General features: G+C 50.0%; 1 protein-coding gene across 1 annotated transcript in view; it reads right to left on the bottom strand.

Annotated features, from left to right (window-relative positions):
- The window catches only part of cr1 (complement C3b/C4b receptor 1 (Knops blood group)), a 791,565-nt gene that overhangs the window by 233,528 nt on the left and 530,457 nt on the right, over nucleotides 1-27,580 (bottom strand). Inside the window, exon 25 of the mRNA XM_033042238.1 lies at nucleotides 25,346-25,522. Coding sequence (XP_032898129.1) covers nucleotides 25,346-25,522 — 177 coding nt within the window. The remainder of the gene's footprint in view (nucleotides 1-25,345; nucleotides 25,523-27,580) is intronic.

The following is a 27,580-nucleotide window of genomic DNA, read 5'->3' as shown; positions in this document are numbered from 1 at the left end:
AAACCTTTCAGCCCGACTTCCGAGTTCTATGGCTGTTCGATTCCCTCTGTGCTCTCCACCCCATGCCTGGGGAACACAAATCAACTATTTTGTCAGCCACTGACCTCCCTGTCAGCAACTCTGGCAGTAGCCCCGTCCACCTGCTGTGTTCCCCGGCCTGGGAAACACACAGCAGGCTTGAGACCACTGAACTTATCAGTGGATTTAATCGCGAAATTCCCGTACTTTACTCGACTATCCGCTTTCGCGGTCGGAACCGGGGTCTCCCCACAGCCCATAGTTGGTCCACTCACCTGACTTCGCCAAATCCTGCAGGATACTTCTGTGAAGAGAAGTTCCTGCACGAACATCAACCCTGGTAAGTAATAAAACTCTTACCTGCAGGTTTCAACTTACCGTCGGCAGGGAGCGAAGCCCTGTACGTCCGGTGCCTTGCCATGCGAACGACGTAATGATGGGCATGCGCACTGGCGGGTCTTCTTCACATAATTACTCGCGTGACTCCGAAGTAAAATCCCATCCAAAGGGAATACTCACAATCCAGGATCTGATGAAGGTGATCCTACCAAAGGCCGGTGACATCATGGAGGAGATGAAGTCCATCATCAAACTGGAACATCAACTCCTCCAGAAGGAAGAGAACATCACTGCAAACTTCCGAGAGATTTTCCAACTCATTGAACAATTTGTTAACAGCACGAGCATCACTTACTAACTCTAGCTTTACACTTATTGTTTTTCTGCAAACTTCCTCTTCATTACAATCCCCCTGATCAATTCTAGAAGCTTCTGAAGTCTGAAATTCTAATCTTCTGAAATAAAGTTGGACATGAGAGGGTTGTTTTGATATTTGTTGTTTATTCTCGTTAAGTTTAGTTTAGAGATACAGCACGGAAACAGAAACATAGACAATAGGTGCAGGGGTAGGCCATTCGGCCTTCTCCGGAGTGGCGGCGCGGCCCTGGCTGCAGCGGCTCATCGGCAGTCCGTTTGTTTGTGTTTTTTTGTGTTGTTTATTTTGTTTTGGTTAGTCTAGTTTTTGAATGAATGAATGAATGAATGAAAGAATGAATGAATGAATGAATGAATGAATGAATGAATGAATGAATGAATGAATGAAAACTTTATTGTCATTCAGATATACACCTAGACACAGTGCACCTTGAACAAAATTTCGTTGCATTTGACTCTCCAATCAGGTAAATAGTAAAAGTAAAAGTAAAAGTGCTAGGTGCGTCCATAAAAATGCCTCATGTGCATGGTTCTGTAAAATAAATATATATAAAAAGTTTTTTAAAAGTGTCGATATTTTAAAAGTTTTAGCCTCGGTTTTGTTGATTGTTCAGTAATCTTATGGCCTGGGGGATGAAGCTGTTGCAGAACCTGGTTGTCCCGCTCTTCATGCTGCGGTACCTCCTCCCAGAGTTAAGCAGTATAAACAGTCCAAATTGTGGGTGTGTGGGGGCTCTGGTAATGCCCTTAGCTCTAATCAGACAGCGCTTGTACCCCATGCCCATGATGGAAGGAAGAGAAGTCCCAATGATTTTTTCCGCTGTCCTCACCACTCTCTGAAGGCACTTTCAGTCCACAGCTGTACAGCTGCCGCACCACGTAGAGATGCAGCTGGTCATGACCGACTCAATTGTGCTTCTGTAGAAAGTGGCGAGGATGGGAGGGTGGAGGTGTAAACTTCTCAACCTGCGGAGGAAGTACAACCGCTGCTGTGCCCATTTTGCCAGAGATGTAATGTTTGTGGACCAGTTTAAGGTGTCCGTTATATGCACCCCCAGGAACTTGATCCTTTTCACATGCTCCACTGCTGAGTTGTTGATGCAAAGTGGAGTGTGACTGGGCTGAATTTTCCTTCTGAAATCGACGACAATTTCCTTGGTTTTGTTCACATTTAGGAGAAGGTTGTTCCTGCTGCACCAGCTCACGAGCTGTTCCACCTCCTCTCTATATGCCTGGTCATCGTTATTGCGGATGAGGCCCACTACTGTTGTGTCATCCGCGTATTTGATGATATGGTTAGTAGTGGACCTGGCGACACAGTCATGTGTCATCAATGTGAAGAGCAGCGGACTCAGGACACAGCCCTGAGGGGAGCCGGTGCTCAGTGTGATGACCGAGGAGGTGTTCTTACCCACCCGCACAGACTGGGGTCTTTCAGAAAGGAAATCCAGGATCCAGTTGCATAGTATGGTATTGAAACCTAGGGGTGCCAGTTTGCTCACCAGATGCTGGGTGATTATCGTGTTAAATGCTGAGCTGAAATCAACAAACAGCATCCGCACGTGGGTGTTCCTCTCCTCCAGGTGTTGTAGGCTCAGGTGGACTGCAGAGGAAATAGCATCCTCTGTGGAGCGGTTCGGGCGATAAGCAAACTGGAACGGGTCAAAACTGGAGGGGAGTTTAGAGACCATGTGCTGCTTAATAAGCCTCTCAAAGCACTTCATTATTATTGGTGTGAGTGCTACGGGGCGGTAATCATTCAGGCAGGTTATTGTAGACTTTTTGGGAACTGGCATGATGGTGGCTGTCTTGAAACATGATGGAACAATGGCCTGGTTCAGGGAGATGTTAAAAATGTCTGTCAGAACCAGAGCCAGCTGGTCGGCACATCCCCTAAGTAGACGCCCCGGTATGTTATCCGGTCCGGCTGCCTATCGCTGGTCAATACCCTCCAGGATTTTGCGGACTTCAGCAGTTTCAAAAGACAGTGTCTGTTCTCCTGGTTGAGGCTCTAATTTCCTCATTGTAGTGGTGTTCAGTGCCTCAAACCTGCTGAAATGATTATTTAGTTCATTTAGAAAGTCTGTGTCATCCTTACAAGACATCTGAGGGGCCTTGTAGTTTGTTATGGCCCGGATGCCTTCCCACATGTTCCTGGTGTTGGTATCATCCTGGAAGAAACCCTGGATTTTCTGTCCGTGGGCGCGCTTTGCTTTCCTAATTTCGCGGTTGAGGTTGGCTCTCGCTGTTCTCAGAGCCCCCAAATCACCAGATTTAAAAGCCGCATTTCGTGCTTTCAGCATGGCACGCACCTCTGCAGTAATCCAAGGTTTGTGGTTGGCCCGGGTTGTGATGTTCCTGATGACAGTGATGTCCTCCATGCACTTCTGTATGTATCCCGACACTGACATGGCATACTCATCCACATCGATGTTTTGGTTATGAGTGGCTGCTGTCCTGAACATGTCCCAGTCCGTGCACTCAAAAGCAGTCCTGGAGTGCTTCTGTAGCTCCCTCAGACCAGACTCTAACCTGCTTCACAGTGGGTTTCTCTCTGAGCAGCAGGGGCTTATAGGCTGGGGTGAGCATTACAGAGAGGTGGTCAGAGGAGCCGAGGTGAGGCCGGGGTAATGCTCTGAAAGCCTGCTTGATGTTACTGTAGACCCGGTCCAGCGTATTCTCTCCACGTGTAGCAAAGTCCACATATTGATGGAAATGAGGGAGGACAGTCTTCATGTTGGCCTGGTTAAAGTCCCCAGCAACAATGACAACGCACTCTGGGTGATTTATTTGCAGCTCACTGATGGAACGGTAGAGAATACGCAGAGCCTCCTTAGTGTTGGCTGCGGGGGGGGATGTATACAGCAGTAATGCTAACCACAGTAAACTCCCGTGGCAGATAGAATGACCTGCATTTCACAGTCAAAAACTCTATGTCCGGAGAGCAGTGGCTGGAAACAGCGGTAGCATTATTACACCAGCTGTTGTTTGTGTAGACGCACACACCCCCACCCCGGGATTTACCAGTCAAAACAGTGTCCCTGTCGTGCCGGAATGTTGTTAGCCCCGCTAAGCTAACAGCCGCATCAGGTACAGATGAGTTTAGGCATGTCTCTGTCAGAACTATAGCGCAGCAGTCTCTCACCTCCCTTTTTATTGTGAGATCCAGATGTAGATAATCCATTTTATTTTCCAGAGAGCGGACATTCGACAGGAGAACGGATGGGAGCGGTGTCCTCCACGGGTTAGCCTTTAGCCTCGCCGTTAGCCCCCCTCGACAGCCCCGCTTCTGTCTTCTGTAGCGCCGCCTCCGTGTCCTTCTGTAGCGGCCAGTGTTTGTGAATGCCTCCGCAATTCTGCAGGCCGCTGGGTTCTCCCGACACAGCAGTCCGAGACAGTGCAGGCGTTCCTCGAGTTCAACGTCCACGCAGTCTCTACTGCTTAACCGTTGTAATCTCAGTAATGCCCCATGATCGTACGTTAACTTGCAGCCTGCCCCCTGCAAGTTATGAAGCCGGACCTTAGAAAACTTACCGCTATCCCTAACGAGAGTCAATGCAGCCGCAGCCAACCAGGGCACCGCCATTTTGGTTCTTAGTTTGTGTTTTGGGGGGGTGGGGGGTTGAAACGGGGTTTGCAGTCTCTCCCTGCGGGGGAATGCGACTTTTTTGTCGTATTCCCCTTCTCTGCCTCCGTCTGCGCTGAGGCCTAATGGAGCCGATGACCTCGAGGCTCCGGAGGCAGAGCCCATCAGGACTCGCCCTGAGCTCGCTTCCGTGAGGGCGGTTCGGCTCAGGGCTGGAACAGTGCTCCCGTGAGAGGTTGTGGCGCTCTCGTGAGGGCGGCCAGCCCAAGGGTGGAACGAGGCTCCCGTCGGAGCGGCCGAGCTCGGGGAGGTGCGGCGCTTGCAGCCCGAGGGAGGTTCAGCGCCCATGTCGGGGGCGGCCCAGCCCGAGGCTGAAGACGGCACGGTACTCACGTGAGGGATGCTGGGACGGTGTTCTGGCGGTGGTGGCCTGAGTCCGGGGTTCGGCCGCGGGCCAGCGGCTGCGTCTGCAGGACTGGTGGGCGGCAGCTTCGACCACCCCGGGCCGCGGTGTTTGAGCTGATTTATAACATCGCCCGGGGGTATCGCCTCAGCGCAGAGGGAGAAGAGGAGGGAAGAGACTGCAGACCTAAGACTTTTGCCTCCAACACAGTGAGGAGATGCTGGGTGGACTCACTGTGGTGGATGTTAATATGTGTTTATTGTTGTTTTTATTGTATTATATGTATGACTGCTGCAATTTCGTTCAGACTTAGGTCTGAATGACAATAAAGGCATATCTATCTATCTATCTATCTATCTTCGACCCAGCACCGCCATTCAATATGATCATGGCTGATCATCCAGAATCAGTACCTCGTTCGTGCTTTCTCCCCATATCCCTCGATTCCGTTTGCCCTAAGAGCAAAATCTAACTCTCTCCTGAAAACATCCAGTGAATTGGCCTCCACTGCCTTCTGTGGCAGAGAATTCCAGATTCACAACTCTCTGGGTTCAACTCACAACCCTTCGGCCCACCGAGTCCGTGCTGGCCAGCGATCACCCCGTACACTTATACTTACACTATTCTACACACACTAGGGACAATTTACATTTTATACCAAGCCAAAGTACCCGATGAATCTTCAGTGGGAAACCGGCCGGGCAAATCTTCCTCCCTGCTGTCACTCTGTATTTTAGTAGCCAGACATTCAGTTAGTTCCCAGGTCAGGGGTTGGTGAGGGTAGACGGGCTGGGGATCAGGCTGGAGACTGGGCTCAGGGTTGAGGGGGAGGGGGCAGGTAGGGGGAGGGGAGGTGAGGGGGGGGGGATGGGGTGATCTGAGGGTGGGGGGAGGACAGGTGGTGAAGGAGGCATCTCGCATTGAACCTCGTTGCTGATCAACTGGACTCTGACAACTTACATTCTGCTGCTCCCTATTTCACAACTTGGTCTGTGTGATGGACTGGGCTACATCTACAATGGTGGGGAGTGTGGTCTGTGTGATGGACTGGGCTACATCTATAATGGTGGGGAGTGTGGTCTGTGTGATGGACTGGGCTACATCTACAATGGTGGGGAGTGTGGTCTGTGTGATGGACTTGGCTACATCTACAACTTGGCAGAGCTGTTGCCAAACACAGCTGTGACGGGAGGTGACCTTACACTTTGTGTGATGCATCTGGAGTTGGTTGTTAGAGACACTGGAGTCATGTTGAAATGTGTCCGTTTGCTGAGGAAGTTTAGGCGTTGCTGTGTTCCTGACTGTCGCATCAACGTGGTCTCTGCCTCTGTCTCTCTCTCTGGGTGGGTGGGACAAGCCCAGCTGACCTGCCGGGACATTCTGCTGTTCCCCATTTCACAGCCCCCACAACATCCTGTCTCTCTAACTACCCCACTGCTACAGTAACCAGACCACCTTGTTCATTGCCCTTCCCCAGGGTCACCGCACCCCCTCACCCATCTCCCCCACCCCCACCTCCCTCCCCCCATCCTCCCCTCCCCCTCCCACCCTTCAGCCACCGAGTTGGCGCAGACCAGCGATCACCCCGTACACTAACACGATCCTACACACACTAGTGCTGTCTGTACAGAGTTTGCACTCTCTCCCTGTGACTGCATGGCTTTCTTTAGTTGTGAGATATAGTGTGGAAACAGGCCCTTCAGCCCACCGAGTCCGTGCCTGTTGTGGTTCAATGTTCTTAAACAGACAAAAACGCAAATAAAATCAGTGATCAAGCAGTACAATCTTTATTTTGCCAGCGGGTGTGGTAAAACTCTTTACAATGTGCATATTACAGAATATACAGAGTTCTCATCCACACACAAAGGGGCAGTGATCTCAGTACATGTATATATACACCCCAATAATCAACGATTCAGCAATACCTCATCTACAAAGCATAGTACAGCCTCTTGCTTCTTAAGATTGACAGGTTCTTAAGATTGACAGCTTCTTAAGATTGACAGGTTCTTCTGACAGAGGAAGGGTTAGCCATATATGGTTATATGACAAGCTTATATTTCTGCAAAACAAGCATTTTGGTTATTTCTACTTATGACGCACATTATAATCTTATAGTCTGAATCCCTCTAAATGTTTATATTATAGAGGAGACATTCATGAAGCTGTGCTTGTTATCTCGCTTATGTTATTGGAATGGGAACATCAACAGTTTGTTAGCTTTGTTACTGAAAGCAAACGTTAATGCATTTCGTTAGCTTTGCAATTTAATAGAAGGTGGCAGCTTCTTAGTTTCAGCTAAATCCATTTTGTAAGTTTAAATCGTTTTAACTTCCATGGGTGCTGTCTGTACGGAGTTTGCACATTCTTGTCTCCATTGTCAGAGTGAGGCTCATATTTCATGTGGGCAGCTTACACCCCAGTGGTATAAACGTTAACTGACTGATGTCTCCCGAAGACCATACAGCATAGGAGTAGAATTAGGCCATTCGGCCCATCAAGTCTACTCCATCATTCAATCATGGCTGAACTATCTCTCCCTCCGAACCACATTCACTCCATAACCTCCGACACTTGTACTAATCAAGATTCTATCTATCTCTGCCTTAAAAAAAAAACAATGACTTGGCCTCCACAGTCGTCTGTGGCAAAGAATTCCAGAGTCATTGAGTGATACAGTGTGGAAACAGGCCCTTCAGCCCAACTTGCCCATACCAGCCAACCTAGTCCCACCTGCCTGCACTTGGTCCATATCACCCCAAAACTGTCCTATCCATGTACCTGTCTAACTGTTTCTTAAACGTTGGGATAGTCCCAGCCTCAACTACCTCCTCCGGCAGCTCGTTCTACACACCCACCACCTTCTCTGTGAAAAAGGTTCACCCACCCCCACTATAAAGAAATCCCTGCTCATCTCCATTCTAGACGTATCTAGAACAGAGAACTCCACCGCACACACACTCCAAACTGTTGCCAAACTGCTGACATCGCTGTTCAAGATGCAGCATCGGTAGAATAGATTATTTTGTTTAAAAACACTAAAACTCTTTGAGAGGCAGAATGCCAGCAATGCTGGAATCTAGAGTCAAATATCAAAGTGCAGGAGGAATTCAGCGGGTTAGGCAGCATCAGCGGAGGGAATGGACAGGCAATGTTTCGGGCCGAGACCCTTCTTCAGACTGATTAGGGGTGGGAGATTGCAACCTTCACGTGATCTGCCCTGTTTCGACGAATGCAATCAACCTGGCGTGCACAATCAAATAAGATCAAATAGAACAAGTTGTCCGAAAACTTTAGGCTGAGCGCCATACACAAGAATAAGACTGATTATAGTTTGGGGGGGGGGGAAGGAGGGGGGAGAAGGATAAAGCCTGGCAATTGATAGGTGGATACAGGTGAGGGGGGGTTGAAGGTGGATACAGGTGAGGGGGGTTTGAAGGTGGATACAGGTGAGGGGGGTTTGAAGGTGGATACAGGTGAGGGGGGGTTGAAGGTGGATACAGGTGAGGGGGGGTTGAAGGTGGATACAGGTGAGGGGAGGTTGAAGGTGGATACAGGTGAAGGGGGGTTGAAGGTGGATACAGGTGAAGGGGGGGTTGAAGGTGGATACAGGTGAGGGGGGGTTGAAAGTGGATACAGGTGAGGGGGGTTTAGACTGGCAGAAGGGTGGACAAAGGCTGCAGGTGAAGAGGAGACAAAAGGTGTCTCGTCAATCTTTACAAGAATGATCCCAGGAATGAGTGAAGGGAATTGGGCATCTTCATTTCATAATAGTCACCGTCACGCGGACTTTATTTCTCACATGTCCAACTGCACGGTGAAAATCTTTCTGCATATATTACACATGCGGGCGCCGACATTATTCCAAAGTCCGGTCGGCCCGCGCGCTGGATGTACTGGTCAGATCCACGCCATCTCTGTGTCCCGGGGGGCGGGGACATCTCCTGCAGCCGACCATGAAGGCACTGGCGGCATTATCGGCCGTAAGGAAGGGAACTTCAATGCTAGCATTTATATCAAGAGGACTGGAATACAAACACAGAGATGTAACGCTGAGGCTCTACAAGGCGCTGGTCAGGTCAGGTCAAGTCAAGTCAAGTCAAGTCAAGAGAGTTTATTGTCATGTGTCCCAGATAGGACAATGAAATTCTTGCTTGCTGCAGCACAACAGAATATTGCAGGCATAAATACAGAACAGATCAGTGTGTCTATATACCATAGACCATATATATACACGTAAATAAATAAACAGATAAAGTGCTGTTATAGTTCAGAGTTTGTTTGAAGTCATGTTTAATAGTCTGATGGCTGTGGGGAAGAGGCTGCTCCAGAACCTGGATGTTGCAGATTTCAGGCTGGGAGAGGACCAGGTGTTCACCTCCAGAGATGCTGCCTGACCCGCTAGGTATGTGCTCATTAGGGATATGTGTGGCAAAGAATTCCACAGGTTCACCGCCCTCTCATGCCTGCATAGCCGGACATAGTGCGAACTCCATCATCAAGTTCGCTGACGACACCACTGTTGTGGGACGAATCACTGATGGGGATGAGTCAGAGTATAGAAGTGAGATTGACCGATTGACCAAATGGTGCCAGCACAATAACCTGGCTCTCAACACCAGCCAAACCAAGAAACTCATTGTGGACTTTGGAAGGGGGAGGATAGGGACCCACAATCCCGTTTATATCAACGGGACGATGGTGGAAAGGGTCAAGAACTTCAAATTCCTGGGCGTGCACATTTCCGAAGATCTTTCCTGGTCCCAGCACACTGATGCAATTATAAAGAAAGCACATCAGCGCCTCTACTTCCTGAGAAGATTACGGAGGGTCATTATGTCAAAGAGGACTCTCTCGAACTACTACAGGTGCACAGTAGAGAGCATGCTGACCGGTTGCATCGTGGCTTGGTTCGGCAACTTGTGTGTCTAGGAGCGGAAAACGATGCAGAAAGTTGTGACCACTGCCCAGTCCATCATCGGCTCTGACCTCCCCACCATCGAAGGGATCTATCGCAGTCGCTGCCTCAAAAAGGCTGGCAGTATCATCAAGGACCCACACCATCCTGGCCACACACTCATCTCCCCGCTACCATCGGGTAGAAGGTACAGGAGCCTGAAATCTGCAACATCCAGGTTCAGGAACAGCTGCTTCCCCACAGCCATCAGGCTATTAAACCCACCAACAAACAGACTCTGAACTGTAACAGCATATTGCACTTTATCTGTTTATTTATGTGTATATTGAACTGAACTGTTCTGTATTTATGCTTACAATATTCTGTTGTGCTGCAGCAAGCAAGAATTTCATTGTCCTATCTGGGACACATGACAATAAACTCTCTTGACTTGACTTAACTCTGACTAAAGAAATTCCTCCTCATCTCCTTCCCAAAATAAGTGATTCCCAATTCCCCTCGACCACACTTTTCATCCATTAATTTCCCTCCTGGGATGAATTAAGTTCTATTTTGTCGTTAACAGAGGAGAGATAAACGTCTGAGATGGAGTCGTTACACTGCTGTCCTCGGAGAGAGAAGTCTCTTCGCCATCTTTGCTTCCTGTTCCAAGCACATAGGATCTAAATAGAGAGAAAAATGATCAAACTAATGGCAATGTAGAATGTAGTGAACACTTAAACTTGTCAAACTCCGTGACAAAGATTAGTGATGCGCTGTCTCTCGGCAGCTTTGTATCGGAGGGATGTACGGGGGAGATCCCGTGTATTTTGAAGCAACAGCAACAAAGATAAGCAGGAGAAAACACTGATAGGCTCTAGCCCGAGTGGGAGGAGAGTTAGAAGTGAGTCAGAAGGGGGGGGGGGGGGGGGGACAGTTTAAAACTGAGGAATTTGGTTTGTAAATTGGTAAATTAGGCAATTTATCAGTCAATATAAGCAGGACGGCTCTTAGGGAGCAGCAATGAGGGAGCGACCTTGTGAGAAAAGTGTGAGTCTTTGGCTCGAGAATTTTCGGTGAGGAGAGGAGGCTTCGCAAAACACTGCAGAGGGAGAGATGAAAGCAGGAGATGTCAGGTAAGCTGATTCAGTGTGATGCTTGCAGTATATGGGAGGTCAAGGACACGGCTGGTGCCTCTGGCTGCTACAAATGTGAGAAGTGCATCCAGGTACAGCTCCTGAGAGACCGTGTTGGGGAACTGGAGAAGCAAGTGGATGACCTCAGGTTCGTCCGAAAAACTGAGTCGTTCCTCGACAAGTCCTACAGTAAGATTGTTACACCTAAGGTACTGGAAGAGAGAAGGTGGGTGACGGTGAGAAAGGGAGGGAAGCATGGAATGCTAACGTCCCGGGTGTTGTACCTCTTGTGAACAGGTTCACCCACTTAGAAGCTGTCGGGACAGAAGACGTTATCACACTGAGCGGTGAACTGGCTTGCGAAGCAAAAAGGGCTGTTGAGCCAAAACCAAAGAGGCCAACGTCAGGCAACGCCATTGTAGTTGGAGACTCCATTGTGAGAGGTACGGACAGGGGTTTCTGCGGCAACATATGGGATTTGAGGATGGTGTGCTGCCTTCCTGGTGCCAGGATCAAGGATACATACCAGAGGACTGGGAGAAATTCAGAGTCCAGCAGAGGAGGACAAAGGATTTAATTAGGAAAGGGAAAATAGATTATGAAAGAAAACTGGCAGGGAACATAAAAACTGACTGCAAAAGTTTTTATAGATATGTGTAGAGAAGAAGATTAGTTAAAACAAATGTAGGAAGTGGTGTTGGGTAAATTGAATGGATTAAAGGCCGATAAATCCCCAGGGCCAGATAGGCTGCATCCCAAAGTACTTAAGGAAGTAGTCCCAGAAATAGTGGATGCATCAGTGATAATTTTTCAAAATTCTTTAGATTTTGGAGTAGTTTCTGAGGATTGGAAGGTAGCTAATGTAACCCCGCTTTTTAAAAAGGGAGGGAGAGAGAAAACGGGGAATTAGACCAGTTAGTCTAACATCGGTAGTAGGGAAACTGCTAGAGTAAGTTATTAAAGATGGGGTAGCAGCACATTTGGAAAGTGGTGAATTCATTGGACAAAGTAGCATGACCTGGGTGTCATGGTACACCAGTCATTGAAAGTAGGCATGCAGGTGCAGCAGGCAGTGAAGAAAGTGAATGGTATATTAGCATTCATAGCAAACGGATTGGAGTATAGGAGCAGGGAGGTTCTACTGCAGTTGTACAGGGCCTTGGTGAGACCACACCTGGAGTATTTAGTACAGTTTTGGTCTCCTAATCTGAGGAAAGGCATTCTTGCCATAGAGGGAGTACAGCGAAAGTTCACCAGACTGATTCCTGGGATGTCAGTACTTTCATATGAAGAAAGACTGGATAGACTCGGCTTGTACTCGCTAGAATTTAGAAGATTGAGGGGGGATCTTATAGAAACTTACAAAATTCTTAAGGGGTTGTACAGGCTAGATGCAGGAAGATTGTTCCTGATGTTGGTGAAGTGCAGAACAAGGGGTCACAGTTTAAGGATAAAGGGGAAATCTTTTAAGACTGAGATGAGAAAAACATTTTTTACACAGAGAGTGGTGAATCTGTGGAATTCTCTGCCACAGAAGGTAGTTGATGCCAGTTCATTGGCTATATTTAAGAGGGAGTTAGATGTGGCCCTTGTGGCTAAAGGGATCAGGGGGTATGGAGAGAAGGCAGGTACAGGATACTGAGTTGGATGATCAGCCATGATCATATTGAACGGTGGTGCAGGCTCGAAGGACCGAATGGCCTACTCCTGCACCTATTTTCTATGTTTCTAAGTTTCTATGTCACAGACAGAGTGCAGAAAATCCTCAAAGGCGAAGGTGAACAGCCGGAAGTGGTAGTGCATGTCGGCACAAACATTGTCGGAAAGAAGGGGATGAATATTCTGCAGCGTGACTTTAGAGAGCTCGGAAAAATGCTGAAAAACAGGACTTCCAGCGTTGTTATCTCCGGTTTGCTTCCAGTTCCTCGTGCTGGCGAGAGCAGGAACAGTGAGATACGGGACCTGAATGTGTGGCTGAGGAACTGGTGCAGGGATTTAGATTCATAGATCACTGGGATCTGTTTTGGAGTAAGGGGGAACTGTGGAAAAGGGACGGATTGCATCTTAACAGGTGGGGGACCAGCATTCTGGCAGGCAGGTTTGCCACTGCTACACGGGTGATTTTAAACTGAATAAGGGGGGAGGGGGGGGGGGCGTCAAATGGGATAGTCGAGGATGGCGTTAAAGGGAAAGAGAGTAAAGGGATAGTTAATGACCCCAGAATGAACGGGAAAGGAAGCTCACAAAGGAGAGTATGGCCAAGTGTAATAGGGATCGATGTGAAAGGTGAGATGCGTAAGGAATTAAAAGTATTGTATATGAATGCACAAAGTATAAGAAGTAAAGTAGATGAGCTTGAGGCTCAGTTAGCTGGTAGATATGACATTGTGGGGATTACTGAGACGTGGCTGCAGGAGGATCGGACCTGGGAACTTAATCCTATAGAAAGGACAGGTACACAAAAGTGCTGGAGAAACTCAGCGGGTGCAGCAGCATCTATGGAGCGAAGGAAATAGGCAACGTTTCGGGCCAAAACCCTTCTTCAGACATAGAAAGGACAGGCAGGTGGGCAGAGGAGGGGGGGTAGCTCTGCTGGTGAGGGAGGGAATTCAGTCCCTTGCGAGGGAAGACATAGGGACTAACGAGGTAGAGTCACTGTGGATTGAGTTGAGGAATTGTAAAGGCAAGAAGACACTAATTGGTGTTATGTACAGACCCCCAAATAGTAGCCCGGATGTAGGGTGTAAGTTGCAGCAGGAGTTAAAACAGGCATGTAACAAAGGTAATGCCACTGTGGTGATGGGGCATTTCAATATGCAGGTAGACTGGGAAAATCAGGTTGGTTCAGGACCCCAAGAAAGAGAGTTTGTAGAATGCCTCCGAGATGGATTCTTAGAGCAGCTTGTAATGGAGCCGACCAGAGAAAAGGCAATTCTGGATTTAGTGTTGTCCAATGAACCAGATATGATAAGCGAACTCGAGGTAAAGGAACCGCTTAGAGGTAGTGATCATAATATGATTAGGTTTAATCTGCAATTTGAGAAGGAGAAGGTTAAATCGGAAGTGTCAGTGATGCAGTTGAACAAAGGGGACTATGAAGGCATGAGAGGGGAGCTGGCCAAGGTAGACTGGAAAGGGATCCTAGCAGGAATGATGGTGGAACAGCAATGGCAGGAATTTCTGGGCATAATCCAGAGCCATAATTCTAAGCGGAGTAGGAGGCAACCGTGGCTGACAAGAGAAGTTAGGGATAGAATAAAACGAAAAGAAAAGATGTATAACACAGCAAAAAACTTTCATAGGACAACAGAAGGAAACAAAACGGGCAATACGGGCTGAAAAGATGAAGTACGAAGGGAAGCTGGCCAGGAATATAAAGAAGGGCAGTAAAAGCTTATTGTCTGTCTTCACTAAGGAAGACATAAACAATCTCCAAGATGTACTGGAGGACAGAGGATCTAAGGGGGTAGAGGAACTTAAATAAATTTTCATTAGGCGAGAAATAGTATTGGGTAGGCTAATGGGACTGAAGGATGATAAATCCCCTGGGCCTGATGGTCTGCATCCCAGGGTCCTCAGGGAGGTGGCTCTAGAAATAGTGGACACATTGGTGATCATTTTCCAATGTTCAATAGATTCAGGATCAGTTCCTGTGGATTGGAGGATAGCTAATGTTATCCCACTTTTCAAGAAAGGAGCAAAAGAGAAAACAGGGAATTACAGACCAGTTAGCCTGACTTCGATGGTGGGAAAGATGCTGGAGTCAATTAAAGAGGTAATAATGGGGCATTTGGATAGCAGTAAAAGGATTAGTCCAAGTCAACATGGATTTATGAAAGGGAAATCATGCTTGACTAATCGTCTGGAATTTTTTGAGGATGTGGATGAGCACATGGTATTGGGTGTAGGGTGTTGACATGGACAGAAAATTGGTTGGCAGATCGGAAGCAAAGAGTAGGAGTGAACGGATCCTTTTCAGAATGGCAGGCAGTGGCGAGTGGAGTGCCGCAAGGCTCGGTGTTGGGGCCGCAACTGTTTACCATATATATTAATGATTTGGAAGAGGGAATTAGGAGCAACACTAGCAAGTTTGCAGATGACACAAAACTGGGTGGCAGTGTGAACTGTGAAGAGGATGTTAGGAGGTTGCAGGGTGACCTGGACAGGTTGAGTGAGTGGGCAGATGCGTGGCAGATGCAGTATAATATAGATAAATGTGAGGTTATCCACTTTGGCGGCAAAAACAAGGGGGCAGATTATTATCTCAATGGGGTTAGGTTAGGTAAGGGGGAGGTGCAGCGAGACCTGGGTGTCCTTGTATACCGGTCACTGAAAGTTGGCATGCAGGTACAGCAGGCAGTGAAGAAAGCTAATGGAATGTTGGCCTTCATGACAAGAGGATTTCAGTATAGGAGTAAAGAGGTTCTTCTGCAGTTGTATAGGGCTCTGGTGAGGCCACATCTGGAGTATTGTGTACAGTTTTGGTCTCCTAATTTGAGGAAGGACATCCTTGTTATTGAGGCAGTGCAGCGTAGGTTCACGAGATTGATCCCTGGGATGGCGGGACTGTCATATGAGGAAAGATTTAAAAGACTAGGCTTGTATTCACTGGAGTTTAGAAGGATGAAGGGAAAGCCATTTAAGTGAGTTGAGAAAAAACGTTTTCACCCAGAGAGTTGTGAATTTGTGGAATTCCCTGCCACAGAGGGCAGTGGAGGCCAAATCACTGGATGGATTTAAGAGAGAGTTAGATAGAGCTCTTGGGGCTAGTGGAGTCAAGGGATATGGGGAGAAGGCAGGCACGGGTTATTGATAGGGGACGATCAGCCATGATCACAATGAATGGCGGTGCTGGCTCGAAGGGCCGAATGGCCTCCTCCTGCACCTATTTTCTATGTTTCTATGGAATCTCATGGTCCAAGTCCATAACTCCACACCTTTCAACCTAATGGGGTGACCAGAACTGCACCCCAATGTCCTATAAAGCTGCATCATGACGACCCCAGCTGTGGAGCGGGCCGGTATACAGCTGTGTGGACCGGTGTCCAGATGTGGCGGGGCCAGTATCCAGCTGTGGGGACCGGTGTCCAGATGTGGCGGGGCCGGTATCCAGCTGTGGGGACTGGTGTCCAAATGTGCAGGGGCCGTAGCCATTTGTGGCCCATATCCAGCTGTGGGGACAGAGGGTATCCAGCTGTGGGGAGGGGCCGTATCCAGATGTGAGAGGGGGTGATGCCCTGCTGTGGGGCAGTCCTGCGTTCAGCTACAGATGCAAGTCCATGTTGTGGAAGGGGCCGGTCCAGCTGTGTAGGGACCGTATCCAGATGTGGGGATGCCAGTCCAGCTGTGTAGGGGCCGTATCCAGATGTGGGGGGGCCAGTCCAGCTGTGTAGGGGCCGTATCCAGATGTGGCGAGGGGACAGTCCAGCTGTGGGTGGGGGGGGGCGTATCCAGTTGTGGGAGGGTTATCCAGCTGTGGGGAGGGGGGTATCCAAATGTAGGAGTGGGGCGATGTCCAGCTGTGGGGCACACCTGCATTCAGCTACAGACTCGTTAGCCCAGATGTGCGGCTGGTCCAGCTGTGGAACATAAACACTGGAAACACAGCGTCACATCAAGGATCCAGTGACTCCACACTGGGGACGGGGAATCAGAATGTTTGACCAATATTTTCCTGAAGAATATTTAATCTTGAGGTGTATTGGTTGTAATTCCCCACTTCCCGCTAAAATCCTCCCCCCCCCCACATCCTCCGCCAGTGACCAGTGGGATCGTATTGGATTTTAGTTTAGTTTAGTTTAGAGATACAGCGCGGAAACAGGCCCTTCAGCCCACTGAGTCCGCACCGACCAGCGATCCCCGCACATTAACACTGTCCTACTCACACACTGGGGACAATTTACATTTTATACCAAGCCAATTAATCTACAAACCTGTCTGTCTTTGGAGTGTGGGAGGAAACCGAAGATCTTGGAGAAAACCCACGCAGGTCACGGTGAGAACGTGCAAACTCCGTACAGACAGCACCGTAGTCGGGATGGAACCCGGGTCTCTGGCGCTGTGAGGCAGCAGCTCTACCCGCTGCGCCACCACCGTGCCTCTTTACCGAGTTTACAAACATACTGACGAGAAACGCAAGGACAGAAATATATTTCTTACCCTGTTTTCCGATTGTAGAAGTAGGCACCGATGACGAGGCCTGTGGCAAAGGCGGCAACAACACCGATGACACCACCAATGATCGCTGCTACAGAAACAAAATGATGAGGGTTAGTGAGGGAGGAACCTTCCTTCAGGCCACTGAGCCAAGGGCATGGTGATTATACCTCAACTTCCAGACTTAAGTGAATGAATTAAAGATACAGCACGGAAACAGGCCCTTCAGCCCAACAAGCCAATTAACCAACAAACCTGCACGTCTTTAGAGTGTTGGAGGAAACCGGAGCACCCGGAGTAAGCCCACACAGGTCACGGGGAGAACGTGCAAACTCCGTACAGACAGCTCCCGTAGTCGGGATGGAACCCGGGTCTCTGGTGCCGTGAGGCAGCAGCTCTACCCGCTGCACCAGTGTTGCATTCTTCCCACCTAGTGTTCCATCACAGCTCTGAACTGCCCCTTGCGCATGGCTGAAGTGTGTCCATGTGGGTGGGGTGTGAGGGGGTGAGGGGGAGGGAGGGAGCGAGGATCTGTGTACGACTCGCTTAGGACGGGCTCTTACCTTTATATCCAGCTGTGGTTTTGGTCTGGTGGCCACTTTGATCAACGATGCTCTCTAGATGGTGAATGGCAAGAGTTAGTGGTTCGATTACTCTCTCTGACATGATTAGACACAGCCCCAAATCCCACACAAAGTCAAGTCCACTTTGGGGCAAAACAGAGACTGTCCCGATCCTACACTTGGACAGGCTCCAACCTTGAGGTGTCCCAGCTACCTGGAGATCACAGCTGGGACAAGGTCTACTGTGGCCACCCTCACTGTGGTGGCCATTCTCTCCACCCTTGTAGCCACACTAAGACCGAGCCAATCATGCCCTGGGAATCTGACCACAGAGCAGGCGACCATTCGGCCCATCGATCACATGCTGACCCGTCCAAGGCTGACCACACTATTCTGAAGCTTCTGCTCTCTCCCCCCCCCGGCCACTACACTCCCTCTCAGTGACGGCCTCTGTCTGTCTATGACTAACTAGGTCATAAGCGATAGGGGTAGAATTAGGCCATTTGGCCCATCAAGTCTACTCCACCAATCAAATCTCTCCCTCCTAACCCCATTCTCCTGCCTTCTCCCCATAACCTCTGACACCCGTACTAATCAAGAATCTATCTATCTCTGTCTTAAAAATATCCACTGACTTGGCCTCCACACCCTTTTGTGGCAAAGAATTCCAGATTCACCACCCCTTGACTAAAGAAATATCTTCTCATCTCCTTCCTAAAGGAATGTACTTTAATTCTGAGGCTGTGACCTCTAGTCATAGACTAGTGGAAACATCCTCTCCACATCCACTCTATCCAGGGCTTTCATTATTCTGTAAGTTTCAATGAGGTGCCCCCTCATTCTTCTAAACTCCAGCGAGTTCATGTCACCGGGTCCATTTCACAAACATCTTCGAGCACTGTCTGTCCTCTCCTCAAACTAATTCTCCAGCCTTCTCCCCTTGTTCATCAGTCGCTGAAAGAAAGCATGCAGGTACAGCAGGCAGTGAAGAAAGCAAATGGCATGTTGCCTTTCATATCGAGAGGATTTGAGTTTACGAGCAAGGAGGTCCTACTGCTGTTGTACAGGGCCTGGTGAGACCACACCTGGAGTATTGTATTTTGTTTTGGTCTCCTAATTTGTGGAAGGACATTCTTGAAATTGAGGGAGTGCAATGTAGGTTCACCAGGTTAATTCCCGGGATGGCGGGACTGACATATGATGAAAGAATGGATCGACTGGGCTTGTATTCACTGGAATTTATAAGTTTGAGAGGGGAGCTTATAGAAACATATAACATTCTTAAGGGATTGGACAGGCTAGATGCAGGAAAAATGTTCCTGATGTTGGGGGAGTCCAGAACCAGGGGTCACAGATTAAGAATAAGGGGTTGGCCATTTAGGATTAAGATGAGGAAAAACGTTTTCACCCAGAGTTGTGAATCTGTGGAATTCTCTGTCACAGAAGGCAGTGGAGGCCAATTCACTGGATGTGTTCAAGAGAGATGTGTTAGATTTAGCTCTTAGGGCTAATGGAATCAAGGGATATGGGGAGAAGGCAGGAACGGGGTACTGATGTTGGATGATCAGCCATGATCGTATTGAATGGCGGTGCTGGGGGGGGAGAGAGGGGGGGGGAGAGAGGGGGGGGGGGAGAGAGGGGGGGGGGAGGGAGAGAGGGGGGGGGAGGAGAGAGGGGGGGGGGGAGAGAGGGGGGGGGGAGAGAGGGGGGGGGAGAGAGGGGGGGGGAGAGAGGGGGGGAGAGAGGGGGGGGGGAGAGAGGGGGGGGGAGAGAGGGGGGGGAGAGGGAGAGAGGGGGGGGAGAGAGGGGGGGGGGAGAGAGGGGGGGGGGAGAGAGGGGGGGGAGAGCGGAGGGGGGGGAGAGAGAGGGGGGGGGAGAGAGGGGGGGGAGAGAGGGGGGGGAGGAGAGGGGGGGGAGAGAGGGGGGGAGAGAGGGGGGGGGAGAGAGGGGGGGAGAGGAGAGGGAAGATAGGGGGGGAGAGAGGGGGGGGGGGGGGGGGGGGGAGGGGGGGGGGAGAGGGGGGGGAGAGGGGGGGAGAGGGGGGGGCGGAGAGAGGGGGGGGGAGAGAGGGGGGGGGAGAGAGGGGGGGGAGAGAGGGGGGGGAGAGAGGGGGGGGAGAGAGGGGGGGGGAGAGAGGGGGGGGGAGAGAGGGGGGGGGAGAGAGGGGGGGGGAGAGAGGGGGGGGAGAGAGGGGGGGGAGAGAGGGGGGAGAGAGGGGGGGGAGAGAGGGGGGGGGAGAGGAGAGGGAAGAGAGGGGGGGAGAGAGAGGGGGGGGGGAGAGAGGGGGGGGAGAGAGGGGGGGGGAGAGAGGGGGGGGAGAGAGGGGGAGGAGAGAGGGGGGGGAGGGAGGGGGGGAGAGAGGGGGGGGAGAGAGGGGGGGAGAGGAGAGGGAAGAGAGGGGGGGAGAGAGAGGGGGGAGAGAGGGGGGGAGAGAGAGAGGGGGGAGAGTGTACCAGATGGGCCGAAGGGCCGGTTTCTGTGCCATTACCTGCTATGCTTCTATCACCTGTACAGGTGGGGGCGGGGTGGCTCCAGTGCCCAGTGTCGGTGCAGTAAATGGTTCTTTCTCCAGTCAAGGTGTAGCCCCGATCACAGGAATAATCGGCCTGTTGTCCGTACGTCCCCTCTCCTCGCGGCCACACATCGCCATTGGCCACTGGTTGTGGATAGCCACACCGTGTTACTGTAAGACAGAGACACAAACATGTCACACCCGTGGTAAAGGGGCAGTATTCCTCCTTGCCACCTTCCCCTCAGCTAACAATGAACCATTCTACATTTCCCTTCAGCTTCGCCCCCTTTGATCTGTCACCACCTCCCCTCCCCCGGTCCCGGTGACAGGAATGTCCAGTGGTCACTCACTTTGACACCAAGTGTTGAGCTCGGTCCATCCCTTGTTCGTGCAGAGTATCCGTGAACTGCCAAACAGCTCGTAGCTGGAAGAACAAACAGATGGACACAGAAATGTCCCGTTTATATAAAAATATATTCACTGAGTCACACAGCACGGAAACAGCCCAACCCTTCCATGCCGACCAACATGTCCCATCTACACTAGTCCCATTTTCCCCCATTTAGCCCAAATCCATCCAACCCTCTCCTATCTATGTACCCGTCCAAATGTCCTTCACATGTTGTGATAGTCCCTGCCTCTACTGCCATGTTGTATGAAGGGCCAATCCCATGTGAAGAGTCTGTACTGTAACATGGTGTGCTGGTAAATTACTGCTTACCCTTTGTTGCAGCCGTAAAAGACCCATTGGCGAAAGCTGTAGTCGTTCCCAGTGTGGATCCCGTTCTCTAGTCTTGGTGGTTCACCACAATCTACAGCTGCAGAAAACACAAACACACACACCCCATTCACTTCACCCACACTCATGTGATTAGTTGCTACTCCTTTCCCATTATACACAGAGAGTGGTGAATCTCTGGAATTCTATGCCGCAGAAGGTAGTTGAGGCAATTGAGAGTTAGATGTGGCCCTTGTGGCTAAGGGGATCAGGGGGTATGGAGAGAAGGCAGATACAGGATACTGAGTTGGATGATCAGCCATGATCATATTGAATGGCGGTGCAGGCTCGAAATTTTAAATTTTTTAATTTCTTTATTTATATAGCACATTTTTAGTCAACTTGCATTGACCCCAAAGTGCTTCACATAATTACATCCACACACACAGGCAAAGGTGGGTGAAGTGTCTTGCCCAAGGACACACACAGGCAAAGGTGGGTGAAGTGTCATGCCCAAGGACACAACGACAGTATGCACTCCAAGCGGGATTCGAACCAGCTGAACACTTAGCCCATTGTGCCATCTGTCGTCCCTCGAAGGGTCGAATGGCCTACTCCTGCACCTATTTTCTATGTTTCTATGTATCTCGCTCTCTCAACCCCATTCTCCTGCCTTCTCCCCATATCCCCTGATACCCGCACTAATCAAGAATCAAGACCAGGCTCACTAACCCATTACAGGAAGGATGTGGAGGCTTTGGAAAGGGTGCAGAGCAGGTTGATAAGAACGGTGCCTGGATTAGGGGCTGTTAGCGACAGGGAGAGTTTGCACACATCAGCATTGTTTTCACAAATTCACAAATTATAGTAGAATCAGGCCATTCGGCCCATCGCGTCTACTCCGCCATCCATTCATGGCTGATCTCTGCCTCCTAATCCCATTTTCCTGCCTTCTTCCCATAACCCTCAACACCCGTTCTAATCAACAATTTGTCTATCTCCGCCTTAGAAATATCCACTGCCTTGGCCTCCACATCCGTCTGTGGCAATGAGTTCCACAGATTCACCACCCTCTGACTAAAGAATTTCCTCCACAACCACATCCTACAAGAACGTCCTTTAATTTTGAGGCTGTGACCTCTGGTCCTAGACCCTCCCACCAGTGGAAACATCTTCTCCACATCCACTCTATCTATGGTTCTCATTATTCTAAAAGGGGCCTGTCCCACTTAGGCCATTTATTCGGTGACTCGACCCTGTCTACAACAAGCTACCACCTAGTGGACATCAAGCTACCGACAACCGGCGACCCATTAGGACGTCCACCTACGACCACACCTACGACAACCTACGTCCACCCGCGACAAGCTACGTCCCTGTCGGCGACAACTGAAGACAATTCAGTCGCCGGTACCTGTCGCCGGTTGATGTAGGTAGTCACCAATGGACTTCACCAAAGTCAGCACCGGCAACAACCTACGTCACCTGGCGACAACCTACGACAACACCTACGTCAGGAGAAGTCAAGCTACGCTCATTGGGGTCAAGCCAACTGTCGCCGAAAATGTTTGAACATTTCAAAATCCAGCGGCGACCAGAAAGACGCTACGACTCTTTGGACGACTGAGGAGACGATTCAGGACCGTACAGGCGACACCCCGTTGACCATGTGGCCACAGTCTAGTCGCCTGTAGTCGCCTATAAAAATCACCTAAGTGGGACAGGCCCTTTAGTTTCAATGAGGTCCCCCCTCAACCTTCTAAACTTCAGCGATTACAGGCCCAGTGCCGACAAATGCTCATCATGTGCTAACCCACTCAATCCTGGAATCATTCTTGTAAACCTCCTCTGGACCCTCTCCAGAACCAGCACATCCTTCCTCAGATATGGGGCCCACATTTGCTCACATTGCTCCAAATGTGACCTGACCAGCGCCTCAGCATTACATCCCTGTTTGTGGCCGGGGGCGACTCGATGGGTCAAAGGGCCTGTTCCGTGCTGTGTCTCCAAGGTCTAATGTCTAGTAGATAGGCATCATGGTTGGGGTGGAGGAGATGGGCCGAAGGGCCTGTTTCTGTGCAATTACACACTATGCTTCTAAAATCAATGTCAATGTCAAAGTCAATTTTATTCGTCACATAGAAAAATAGAAAATAGGTGCAGGAGGAGGCCATTCGGCCCTTCGAGCCAGCACCGCCATTCATTGTGATCATGCTGATCGTCCCCAATTAATAACCCGTGCCTGCCTTCTCCCCATATCCCTTGACACCACTAGCCCCTAGAGCTCTATCTAACTCTCTCTTAAATCCATCCAGTTATTTGGCCTCCACTGCCCTCTGTGGCAGGGAATTCCTCAAATTCACAACTCTCTGGGTGAAAATGTTTTTTCTCACCTCAGTCTTAAATGGCCTCCACTTTATTCTAAATGTGGCACCTGGTTATAATTTTTACGAGATTGATCCCTGGGATGGCGGGACTGTCATATGAGGAAAGATTGAAAAGACTAGGTTTGTATTCACTGGAGTTTAGAAGGATGAGGGGGCATCTTATAGAAACATATAAATTTATAAAAGGACTGGACAAGCTAGATGCAGGAAAAATGTTCCCAATGTTGGGCGAGTCTTAGAATAAAGGGGAGACCATTTAAGACTGAGGTGAGAAAAAAAAAATTCTCCCAGAGACTTGTGAATTTATGGAATTCCCTGCCACAGAGGGCAGTGGAGGCCAAGTCACTGGATGGATTTAAGAGAGTGTTAGATAGAGCTCTAGGGGCTAGTGGAGTCAAGGGATATGGGGAAAAGGCAGGCATGGGTTATTGATAGGGGACGATCAGCCATGTTCACAATGAATGGCGGTGCTGGCTCGAAGGGCCGAATGGCCTCCTCCTGCAGCTATTTTCTATGTTTCTAGTGTGTGAACGGGGTGATCGATGGTCGGTGCAGACTCGGTGGGGCCGAAGGGCTTGTTTCTATGCAGAGTAAAATGCACAGTAACGTATAGTAATGCAGAGTGACATTTTTGGTTGTAATTTAGAAACTTAGAGAATCTTCGTCAAGTGTTTAAGAACCCTCTCCACCATCAGGAATGTTTTTATTTTAAATCACATTTATTCTCTGGCAGCAGCTGTTCATCCCTCAAATTTTTTTCGAGTCAACCTTCAAATGTATATGTTGAACAAAAATACTAAGCAACTAAATATCTTTAGTTTCAGTGGCGCAGCGGGTAGAGCTGCTGCCTCACAGCGCCACAGAGCCGGCTTCCTGTCTGCCAACCAATTTTCTATCCATGTCAACACCCTACCCCCAATACCATGTGCTCTAATTTTAGTCACCAGTCTCCCGTGCGGGACCTTATCAAAGGCTTTCTGAAAGTCACTACATCCACTGGCTCCCCTTCATCCATTTTACTTGTCACATCCTCAAGTAATTCCAGAAGATTAGTCAATATCTGAAGAAGGGTCTTGGCATTCCTTGAAACGTCACCTATTCCTTTTCTCCAGTGATGGCGCTGAGTAACTCCAGCTTTTTGACGAGACCAAGCGCAGGCTCAGAGATTTCCTCAGTCTTTCAAAACCTATCTGATCTCCCGGTTGCTAAACACTTTAACTCCCCCTCTCATTCCCACACTGACCTTTCTGTCCTGGGCCTCCTCCATTGTCAGGCCCAGCGCAAATCGGAGGAACAGCAACTCATATTTCGCTAGGGCAGCTTACACCCCAGCGGTATGAACATTGACTTCTCTAACTTCAAGTAGCCCTTGCTTTCCCTCTCTCTCCATCCCTCCCCCATCCTTGTTCTCCGACTAGTTCCACTGGCCTCCTGATTAGTTTTACTGTTGTATTCCTCGTTGTCACCTTCCCCTCAGCTGACAATTAACCGTTCTCCAATTTCCTCGAGCTACGCCCCCTTTGATCTGTGTTTTCACACCTTACTCCCTCTCCCCTGACTCTCAGTCTGAAGAAGGGTCTCGACCCGAAACGTCACCCATTCCTTCTCTCCAGAGATGCTGCCTGTCCCGCTGAGTTACTCCAGCATTTTCTGTCTATCTTCGGTTTAAACCAGCACCTGCAGTTCCTTCCTACACATTCTGATGCAATATCTTACAGTCATGAGCAGAGCTGTTCCCAAACCAAGCTGTGATGTAGCTGTGAGAATGACATTGCTGCTTTGTGTCAAGACAGACTGTGGGGAGCGGTGCCATTTGGACAAGTCCCCCCCCACTACTTCCCCCACCTCCTCCCATCTCCCCACTTTAACGCTTATCTTCAGCGGGCAGGAGGGTTGGGGGGGTCATGTGGAGTTTACAGTCCCATCTCACCCGCCCTGTAACCGCACCCTCCCCGTGTGTGTGGGCCAGAGATCCTCACCCCCCCCCGTGGGGACATGACGGCGCAGCCGGCGAGAGGAGATGAGGAGAAGAACAAACAACATTGACCAGACTTGGACAGCGGGGAACGGGGAGGAGGGGGGGGGTCTCACCGTCGTCCCGCACAACAGCAGCAACAGCCGCTCCATGACCGCCCGCGTCGTTGGTAAAGCGGGTGTAGCCCGGGACTGGGACAGGGAGAGGTGGGGGGGGGGGGAGTGCACCAGATGGGCCGAAGGGCCGGTTTCTGTGCCATTACACGCTATGCTTCTATCACCTGTACAGTTGGGGGCGGGGTGGCTCCAGTGCCCAGTGTCGGTGCAGTTAATGGTTCTTTCTCCAGTCAAGGTGTAGCCCCGATCACAGGAATAATCGGCCTGTTGTCCGTACGTCCCCTCTCCTCCCGGCCACACAGCACCATTGGCCACTGGTTGTGGATAGCCACACCGTATTACTGTAAGACAGAGACACAAACCTGTCACACACGTGGTAAAGGGGCAGTATTCCTCCTTGCCACATTCCCCTCAGCTAACAATGAACCATTCTACATTTCCCTTCAGCTTCGCCCCCTTTGATCTGTCACCACCTCCCCTCCCCCGGTCCCGGTGACAGGAATGTCCAGTGGTCACTCACTTTGACACCGAGTCCTGAGCTTGGTCAATCCCTCGATCGTGCAGAGTATCCGTGAACTGCTAAACAGCTCGTAGCTGGAAGAACAAACAGGTGGACACAGAAATGTCCCGTTTATATAAAAATATATTCACTGAGTCACACAGCACGGAAACAGGCCCTTCAGCCCAACCCTTCCATGCCGACCAACATGTCCCATCTACACTAGTCCCATTTGCCCCCATTTAGCCCAAATCCATCCAACCCTCTCCTATCTATGTACCCGTCCAAATGTCCTTCACATGTTGTGATAGTCCCTGCCTCTACTGCCATGTTGTATGAAGGGCCAATCCCATGTGAAGAGTCTGTACTGTAACATGGTGTGCTGGTGAATTACTGCTTACCCTTTATTGCAGCGGTAATAGAGCCATTGGCGAAAGCTGTAGTCGTTCCCAGTGTGGATCCCGTTCTCTAGTCTTGGTGGTTCACCACAATCTACAGCTGCAGAAAACACAAACACACACACCCCATTCACTTCACCCACACTCATGTAATTAGTTGCTACTCCTTTCCCATTTTAACTGTTTTATCCATTCTCACATGTAGGCCTGCCCAACGCACAAATAATTTGCAGAATGTATTCCTTTTCTCCAGTGATGGCGCTGAGTTACTCCAGCTTTTTGACAAGACCAAGCGCAGGCTCAGAGATTTCCTCAGTCTTTCTAAACCGACCTGATTTCCCAGTTGCTAAACACTTTAACTCCCCCTCCCATTCCCACACTGACCTCTCTGTCCTGGGCCTCATCCATTGTCAGAGTGAGGCGCAGCGCAAATTGGTTGAACAGCACCCCTTCTTCCCCCCCCCCCCCCCCCCCCCCCCCCCCCCCCCCCCCCCCCCTATGAGTTCCACAGATTAACTACCCTCTTACAAAATAAGTTCCTCCTCATCCCCTATCTAAAAGAGCGCCCTTTAATTCTGAGGCTGTGACCTCTAATCCTAGACTCTCCCACCACTGGAAACATCCTCTCCACATCCACTCTATCCAGGCCTTTCATAATTCGGTTCATTTCACTCAGGTCCCTCCTCAGTGACGGTTACAGGCATCTCTCCATACACATGTGCCGACTCTTAGATAGGCTCATGGATGTACAGGGAATGGAGGGATATGGATCTGATGCATTAGTTGTCATCACAGTCGGCACAGACATTGTGGGTTGCAGACCCTGTACTTGAGCCATGTTCCATTTTAATAGGGCATTGCTTTATGGTGACCAGTGCTTTCAAGTAGATGTGAGTGCAGGATTTCCATGTGGGAGGGGGCAGTTATAGGGATCACGTTGCCTGGGGAGGTGGAAGGGCAGCTTCAATGACCGTATAAAAGGCATTTTGACAGGTGCTTGGATGAGGAAGGGCTACGGGCATTAGGCGGGCGGGTGGGATTAGAGTAGATGGACATCATGGTCGGCACAGAATCGATGGGCCGAAGGGCCTGTTTCCATGCTGTGTCGCTAAAGTCTAATGTCTAGTAGACAGGCATCATGGTTGGGGCGGACGAGATGGGCCGAAGGGCCGGTTTCTGTGCCATTACACACTATGCTTCTATCACCTGTACAGTTGGGGGCGGGGTGGCTCCAGTGCCCAGTGTCGGTGCAGGTAATGGTTGCTTCTCCAGTCAAGGTGTAGCCCCGATCACAGGAATAATCGGCCTGTTGTCCGTACGTCCCCTCTCCTCCCGGCCGCACAACGCCATTGGCCACTGGTTGTGGATAGCCACACCGTGTTACTGTAAGACAGAGACACAAACCTGTCACACCCGTGGTAAAGGGACAGTATTCCTCCTTGCCACCTTCCCCTCAGCTAACAATGAACCATTCTACATTTCCCTTCAGCTTCGCCCCCTTT

The sequence above is a fragment of the Amblyraja radiata genome, chromosome 24, assembly GCF_010909765.2.
Source record: "Amblyraja radiata isolate CabotCenter1 chromosome 24, sAmbRad1.1.pri, whole genome shotgun sequence".
Taxonomy (NCBI): Eukaryota; Metazoa; Chordata; class Chondrichthyes; order Rajiformes; family Rajidae; genus Amblyraja; species Amblyraja radiata.
This window is presented reverse-complemented; position numbering and strand designations above follow the sequence as displayed.